This window comes from Pseudochaenichthys georgianus, chromosome 5 (assembly GCF_902827115.2).
Source record: "Pseudochaenichthys georgianus chromosome 5, fPseGeo1.2, whole genome shotgun sequence".
NCBI lineage: Eukaryota > Metazoa > Chordata > Actinopteri > Perciformes > Channichthyidae > Pseudochaenichthys > Pseudochaenichthys georgianus.
Genome location: NC_047507.1, coordinates 21,779,638 through 21,788,145, shown reverse-complemented (window position 1 = coordinate 21,788,145; position 8,508 = coordinate 21,779,638). Strand labels below are relative to the sequence as shown.

The 8,508-nt window shown below is 41.1% G+C and overlaps 1 protein-coding gene across 2 annotated transcripts; it reads left to right on the top strand.

Moving 5' to 3' along the window:
* The first annotated feature begins 369 nt into the window (after positions 1 to 369).
* Positions 370 to 8,096, top strand: tatdn2 (TatD DNase domain containing 2). Of its 2 annotated transcripts, none has more exons than XM_034082288.1 (7): positions 370 to 740; positions 2,735 to 3,039; positions 3,172 to 3,564; positions 3,858 to 4,823; positions 4,906 to 5,033; positions 6,874 to 7,057; positions 7,557 to 8,096. In XM_034082288.1, the coding sequence occupies exons 2-7, from the start codon at positions 2,746 to 2,748 to the stop codon at positions 7,695 to 7,697; spliced, it is 2,106 nt and encodes a 701-aa protein (XP_033938179.1). In that variant the 5' UTR covers positions 370 to 740; positions 2,735 to 2,745; the 3' UTR covers positions 7,698 to 8,096. The 2 variants fall into 2 exon arrangements, with proteins under 2 accessions (XP_033938179.1, XP_033938178.1); XM_034082287.1 differs by having other exon boundaries at positions 370 to 746.
* Positions 8,097 to 8,508: the final 412 nt, after the last annotated feature.

Sequence of the window (8,508 nt, the reverse complement as noted above, 5' to 3'; positions counted from 1 at the left end):
ATGGCCATGACATGGGACCTTTAAATCCAGTTTCACTGGCAGTGTTAACCAGGTTTTTTTGTGGGAGTCAATCCTGTATATTATGCTAACTACATCTAGTGTTTATTTCCACTCCTTAAATCTCTTTTGCCTCATGAATGTTGTGTTTATCTTTTTCATTTTGTCATGTCTGTTTTTTGAATTTACATAATCAGAATTGCCTCTAAAATCGTAAACATAAACTCATTGTTTATAATGTATCTCATCGACTATTTAAATGTGTGCTTTCCTTGTATATTTTAAATGTGTTCAAAACACTTTTACCTGAATAAATTGTGACGTATTTATCAATTCATTTGACTTGCTCACCCGCCTGGGGTCAATGCTGTTTTCGCGGTGCTTTCTGCTATTTTGTCAAATCTCGTTGGTATAATTGATGTCGCGAGGTATGTAGACCAATCTGGTCTTTTGCTTACGTTCAAACAGGTTCAAACCTCAGCTTCAAAGCCTATATGGTTCAAACGGCCCAAATAAGAAACCTTTACCACCATCTGGCGGATAATTGAAACCCACATGTTTTAGTTGAATCAACTTTTAATAATGTCATTGAAGCGTTGTTTTAATTTGTTTTTGTTGAGAAACGGTGTAAACGGTAAATCGTGTAAATGACCGAGCGGACAGTAGCTGGCAGATGAAGTGACGCAGTTTTATTTTGACCTCCTGCACTGACTGGCAACTTCTACTGAGCCTTGCCCGAAAAGGTAACGGTAAGCTCGATAAATAAATGAATCGATGCATTTAACTGACTAGCTATAAACGTGATAAAGAAGTTACTGTGATTGTTAACCCGATTTTTGACGACGGAAAATCATCTTTAGTCACTGTTTGAATAAACCGCTTAAAACAGTTAGCTAACGGTTAATTGGCTGTAGTAAAGGTGCTAACTAACGGCCTCGTTGGTTAGCAACACATCTCCAATGACTGCAGTGTCAGCGTATTTTCCTCCAAGGTAAGAGCAGACCGCTGCACAAACACTGCCATACTGTTTACAAATTATTAAAGCTAACGTTACCTAGGTTTAACTTTTAATTTCACCAATCTTAACAATTTAAACTGATTGACACACCCCCAGGTGACGCTAGATAACATTAGCTAACTTCAGTTAAAAAAATGGTAGCCATAATGTGTCGCAGAATATGTTTCGTAGTTTTACATCAATTTATTAAGTTAACATCTGAGAATCAGATAAATAAAGTATACGGTTTCGACAGTCAAACCTTACTATTGTTATGGTTATGTCTTGGCGATCCAGTATATTATTAAGGTTCCTTCAGTATCTTGTTGTGGGCTGCTGTTTTTCCTGGAAATACATCTCTGTCTCTATCGTCCATCTTTCAAATATTGTATTATATTTCTGTTCTTAGACATTCACACATTTAAGCACCTCTGTCTTTATAATTGTTTTCTCTTAGCTTCTGTAAAGCCTGCTAGTTTTTATCTTAAAAATGCTCTGTATTTTTTGTATTTAACTTTATCTGTTTCTCAAACTAGTCTTAGACTGTTGTTTTTGGTCTCTAAATTCAAGAGAATTGGGCCTCAGAAGACCTTGAATTGGATGTTTAAGAAAATGTGGTCACCACAACATAGTTACAACCTGTCTTAATGAAGGACATTTAGATTATGACCAGATACATTAAATAAAATAATTTGTAACTGCGGGTTTACAGAAAACTACACTTAGGAAATAACCCATAGGATACATTTTCATGCAATATGCTATATATTTGTAAATGTGAACATTGATTTATTTATCTTCTAACTTAATTTTTCACAAGATGATTCCTCATTATGGGAGCAATTATAACTGCATTTTTATCTTAAAGGTCCCATATCATGCTTTTCTGGTTATTACCCGTCCCCTTGTGTGTTATGTAGCTTTTTATTCGTGTAAACGGTCTGCAAAGTCACAAACCCTCAAAGTACAACCTGTAGCGAGTAAAACTCTAACATAGAAAACACCTGTCTATCTATGCTGCCCCAGAACGCCTTGTTGGAGATTTTTCTTTTTCCATTTTTTTCTTCCTGGTCATAGTGACGTAACACTGCGGAGCCACACACACACACACACACACACGCACACGCACTCGAAGCTCAGGCTGTGAGTGTGTGTGCTCAGGCTGAGTTTCGCAGACCCCACGCAGCAACCAGGAAACAACACCAGTAATCCAGCTCACACTGTCCGCTTCTCGAGCCTCAAAGGGAGGGGCAGCGAGCCCCGCAACGTCCCGCCAACACGGCACCCAGACCCCACGCAGCATTCTTATCTGTTTGTCATTACTGGTGTCATTTTCTGGTTGCTAACAAACGCCATTGTAAAACATAAACACTGATGTTCCGCTGTAATCGGAACATCGGACTAATCAGAACAGAGTGGGCGAGCTGACCAACCAGAGTGCAGTGGGCTGACAGGGAGGGGGGGGGGCAGGAGCTCCAACAAGCCGTTTAGGACAGAGAGTGAATACACATACTATACAGAAATGCTGTATGAGAAAACCCAATGTGATTTTGGAACATTGAACAATGTAAATCTATTCTAGTAGACCTCAACAATGTAATTATGATCAGTAGAAATGGCCATGTCATGGGACCTTTAAGTATTTAAACAGTGATGTTTTCATGTTATAACCTTGTTGCCTGCATGATGAACTGGAGGGTTACACAGATGTGTTGATACCTTTACTTTGTATTGTATTAGAAATCTCAGACATGGACAGCCGCAGGAAGAAGTTGAAGTTCAAGCTGCTTCAGACTACCATCACCTCACCCACACAGCTTCAGGATAGTGATGCTAGCCCAGGAACACCATCTTGCTGGAATATGTCTCCGAATGAAGATTCATATAACCTCTGCAGCTCTCCAGGACCTGATGGCCTTGGGGCAATGAGTCTGAACACTCCCAAGAGAAAGGCCAAAGAGCTTCGTGAAAGCACGCCCTCTTTAGGCAAGCTTAAGCTGAGGAAGCTGTCCGGGAAAAATTATGAAGAAATCATAACCTCAGAGGTAAGTTTTGCTTGTAGATCTGTTATCTATATCTCTGATATGTTGTTTAATCAAAGCTCAAGTTTTATATATGCTATTTCTTTTTAAGTAATTACTGTTTTTATTTTTTCTGTGTGCACCTTTTACTATCAGGAGAAACCCATAGAAAACTCATCCAGGCAGCTTGGATCCTCAGAGAGCGAGCAAGTATTGTCAACTTCACTTCACTCTTTCCTTGTGAAAAAAAGAGAGAGAACACCAGAGGAAGGATCAAAAGCTATCTACAGCAGGGCACTAATAGCAGCCATTGGCAGCTCAAATGAAAGGGGCAGAACTACAAATACCCCTGTGACCTCACCACTGAAGACCCAAGTGCTCAGTCCGGCATCGCTTGACAGGAACCCCACACATTGTTCCCCAATTAAACCGGTGTATGAATCTGAGGACAACGGTAGTATTCAGGAAGAATCATGGGAGCCCAATGTTCAATCGTCTGAGGACTCTGAACCCCAAGGTGGTGGATCAGAGTTATTAACAGACAAAAGAGTAAGTTAACTCACACATATACGGCTACACCACTTTCTTTTTGTAGAAATGAAACAATTGGTACCATTTTTGTTATTTACTTTGTTCTTGTTATTTTTCATGTGCCAGGGAAACAAAGACATATTTTTTTATAAAAGATGATTAAAATCAAAAGCCATTTAACTATCAAAGAAAATAGTCTAATGCCAAGTTTGTATCAGTGCAACCCTTCCCTGAAATCTCTTTCTTGCATTTTTACTTGCAAATGTTTTTTTTGTCATATTTTCACTTAATTTGTTTTGAATGGTTTTCAGACTGTGGTGCTAAAAGATGAAGATTCACAGAAGAGGTTTTTCGATCCTCACTATGTGTTGGTAGAAACAACCTCTCAGGACAAGTTATTTGCTGCAGAAAATGGACCGGAAGACAAATGCTGTGACGCTCCCCTTGATGTTGAGGAGTATACCCCAGATTCTAGGTGTTATTTCTCACCTCATCAGTATGCTTCTCCTGATACCCATCAATGGGAAAGCCCTCCATTGAATACCCAGGGAGCTACAACTTCCTCTTTCACCTTTTCATCCCCTAATGAAACATCTTGGGCCGCTGTGGAGAGGCCTTTCTCACCATCACAGGGGACAGTTGTTGTCCCCTTTAGGGCCAACCAAACAAACACAGTCCCTTCAAAGGCATCCAAAGTTTGGACTGAGAGTTTCCACTCTTCCGACGCTGTGTCCCATGTATTGGATCCGTATGCTCTGCCACTCCAGTCCAGAAGAGGACTGTGGAACTCCACAGCCACACACAGGAAGTCAGATTCAAGCTTCTTCATGCGTCACACCTTGACACATTGTGACCGTCCTAAAAGAAGACGATCCATGGGAGCTGCACCTTTTGGGACCAACTACCCGGGCAGTCAGGTTGGGTTCATAGACACACACTGTCACATAGACATGCTCTATGGAAAGCTTGGATTCCGCGGGACGTTCAGCAGCTTTCAAAGGCACTACCGAAGCAGCTTTCCTCCTGAGTATAGAGGCTGTATCACCAACTTCTGCAACCCAAGGGCCACGGCTAAGGAGGCCCTGTGGGAAGGTCTGCTGGCTGAAGACATGGTATGGGGGGCCTTTGGGTGCCACCCCCACTTTGCCAAATTCTACTCAAGTGTCCATGAACGCAGTATGCTGATGGCCATGCGGCATCCAAAAGTTGTGGCGTTTGGTGAGATCGGCCTGGACTACTCCCACAAAAACTCCACTGAAACCTCCAAACAGAAGGAGGTACAGTCTTTGACACTGAAGTTGTCAAAAATATGTCTTGATTGATTTGTAAAATAATATTGAGTGTTGCTTCTCTGGGAAGGTGTTTGAGCGCCAGCTGCGTTTGGCTGTGGCCATGCAGAAGCCTCTGGTGATCCATTGCAGGGACGCTGATGACGACCTGCTGGAAATCATGAAGAAGTGCGTCCCCAGGGAGCACAAGATACACCGGTATGTGTGGAGTAAAATGTTCAAGTCAATTTAAGAAAATGTAAGTGTTCTTTTTATGGTTGGATGCAGTGTTTCCCATACATTGATTTATTTGTGGCGGGCCGCAACAATTAAATATCGTCCGCCACAAATGGATCTCGTAAAAAAGATAATAATAATAATGTTTTTTTTGGGGGGTTTTTGTGGTCTAATGGATAGTGAGGTGGGCTGATGATCGGAAGGTTGCACTTGCAAGTTCAAATCCCGCCTGGAACACCACTACTAGTGTGCCCTTGGCAAGGCACTTAGCCCTCAGTTACTCCAGGGAGAATGTCCCTGTAATTGGTCAATAGGCGCGTTCACACCGCATTACTTTTCCCCACTTTAGTTCCGAAATGTTGCGTTCACACCAAAAAGAGCCGGAACTAAAATTAGTTCATGAGAACCTTTTCACCCCCTTGCTAGAGAGCAGGGACTTTCGTGGGAGAAAAAGGTTCCTCTGTCTAATTGGCTGGGCGGATTCAAGATTCAAGACTTTATTGTCATGTGCACTGTAGCTACATTACATTACATGTTACTTGTTACTTTTATCCAAAGCGACTTACATACTCAATACTGTGTACTCGCGATTGAGAAAAGGCCTATGTGTCTGCCAGCACAAGAAAGGCTCTTGAGGCCTAGTACCAGGGCCGGTTCTAGCCAATTTGCTGCCCTAGGCGAGATTTTATATATAAAGAATAAATGAAAAATCTCTACAAAAGACAAATACACTACAAAAACAGAAACTTATTGACATCAGTAATATATGTCAAAATGGCTTTAAATGTATTCAGTATTGTATGAACTTGTTTTAATTGGGGGGTGGACGTCACATCCTCTAGGGGGGTCCGGGGGTATGCCCCCCGCAAAGATTTTATTTTTTTGAACATTTCAAAGTAAAGTGCTTCAATCTGGTGCACTTTGAGTACACAATTACTAGAGACTAGATCTAGGGGGTACAACTCTAAAACACCCATATGAAAAAGATCGGTTTACATTTTAATAATCAAATAAGTATGTGACCATAACCAATATTTTATTTATTTATGCATATTTTTGTATCTCCAACTTTAAACGATATTTTTGGTTTACTGTCCTATAGTATACATTGGAATGATTTCACACCTGTTTTTATTTATCCTAATAATTATAAAGTAGTGCCTTGGAAATATGTGTTTACATAATTTGTAAACACATATTTGTTTGAGACCCACTGAGATAACTTAGACTAAAATTAACTATCTAAACACTCAAAGAGTCCTTTACCTCACTGAGCCTCTCAGTCTGACAGGAGAGCTCTCCTCCACCCTGGTTGTAGAAACATCTACTTATATCCGTTAGCGCAGCTAGCACCAGATTCTAATAACAACAGCGCCGGTACCGGTGTGCCCTCTCTCTCTCTCCCTCGCTCACTCTCTCGCTCCCACACTCGCACTTTGGCTGTGAGCTGCGGGCGCCTGATAAGCCAGCATCCCCCACTTTCATCACTTACAGCACCCATCGTACAGGGCAAATGAAAAGTGTAACCGGGGTGAGAATGTTGTTACATCAGGGCCAAAAATTAGGATGAGCGCCAACAACGGTCAAAAAAGTTTTTTCCCCTCCCAGCACTACCAGTGCAGCGCCCCCCAGATCTGGCGCCCTAGGCGACCACCTATGTCGCCCCTGCAACAGTGCAACATGAATATGTATAGGACATGGAACAAATACATAAAGTAATGTATGAAATAAGTCATTTATAAAAAATGTAATGTGGTCAATTTTAGCCTGAACTGAATTGACTGAATTCTTGATGGTATCTTATTACTCATGTGGGTTCCAGGCACTGTTTCACAAACAGTTATCCGGTCATTGAGCCCTTCCTGACGGAGTTCCCCAACCTGTATGTTGGTTTTACGGCACTGATCACCTACTACAAGGCTGCCGAGGCCCGAGATGCTGTCCGCCAGATCCCTCTGAACCGCATCGTGTTGGAGACAGACGCACCGTATTTCCTCCCAAGACAGGTACTCTTAGATTGAGGCCTAGCAAAGAAACACTGTTCCAAGGCTTTTTTTGTCAGCTCCTAATACTGGCAATAACTTCAAATGTCCACCAGCTTGCTTTTACAGCTAAACACATCTAAATGTATCTGATGTGACTGAAGCTAATGTCAGTTTATAAGAACGTACTTTTTATGCATTTTCAACTGACAGCTAATAAAACACAGACAGCCTTGTAGCTAAGAGACGTGACAGTGTCAGTTCAGGGTAGAATTACTCGTTCTTGGATGTTTTATGTCCAATTTAAACCCAGCTCATGTTGAACCTCTAATGTTATCACATACTCTTAATCTTAATTTCAAGAATGAAGTTGTCTATTTTGTTGCTATTGAATAAGTATGATTTCAGTTGCTTTTTTGTTAGATTAGAAAAGTCAAAATGGCCAGAATGGTACTGTGTTCAGCATTGTAGCCCTACCATCAGGAGTACATTTCAACTACATATGAGTGTGTCTCTTCGGCAGGTTAAAAAAGATGTCTGCCAGTTCGCTCATCCTGGGATGGGCATCTACACGCTGCAGGAGCTCAGCCTGCTGAAGGGGGAGGACATGGACACTGTCCTCAGCACCATCCGGAACAACACCGTGCAGCTCTACGGCATATAATCTAAAGATGGTGGTGGATACAAACTAGCAAGAAAGAGGAGACGGAAGCAACATTTCTTGAGCTGGTTTTTGACGAACATTTTATGTGGCTTTTTTGTTTTAGATGTACCAGTCCTCCGTGTAGAGATGTGGATGATCAGTCTCGTTTTAATCAATCTGAAAAACTATAGAAATATAAAAAAAAAAAATTAACACTTCTCTGACGGAGATGCTGTATATCATTGATTATCTGATTTAAATTGTATTCCATTGTTTATCAGAGAAATGCATTCCTAAGCGTTTTTTTAGGTTTGTTGTCTTTGCTGTTTTGAATCCCCTGTTTGTTCACATTTGTTTGGATATTTGTTTTGTGTGCTGTGTAGTTTGGGTTTAAACTGTGGGGACGTGTTCAAAGCCTTTGATCCTGTTTTTTAATGTTAAGCTATGGTTTGTTTACTGACTTGTATCAGAAAAGTTCTGACTGATGAGCAGATAAAGATGAGAAATATAAGAGAATACTGTATCGTTTGTAACGCAGCAACACAAACACATTTGCTTTGAGCAAAGCAGTTTCTTTGTTGGAGAAAGGAAGTGGCTGCAAGACTGTCCATTAGCCGTCTTTGATGCCAACGTGTTTGTCACACTCATTTGGCCCGAGTGCTTTTTATATTGAGAATGATTAACCTGGATTCTTGTGACATATTCTGGTGGTTAGAGTATGCCAACAAAGGACACGAGTAGTTTTAGATGAATAGAAGTATCTCTTTTATACCAAGTTAGTGGACCTGTTGAATACACACATGTACCTTTTTACCCAGGTTCCTAATAAAGC

What these genes read in the sequence shown, in the direction of transcription:
- tatdn2 (XM_034082288.1), top strand. Translation starts at nt 2,746, where the DNA reads ATGGACAGCCGCAGGAAGAAGTTGAAGTTCAAGCTGCTTCAGACTACC. An exon ending in AGGGAGCACAAGATACACCG is followed by an intron (nt 5,034 to 6,873) that starts GTATGTGTGGAG and finishes TGTGGGTTCCAG; the next exon opens with GCACTGTTTCACAAACAGTT. An exon ending in CGTATTTCCTCCCAAGACAG is followed by an intron (nt 7,058 to 7,556) that starts GTACTCTTAGAT and finishes TCTCTTCGGCAG; the next exon opens with GTTAAAAAAGATGTCTGCCA.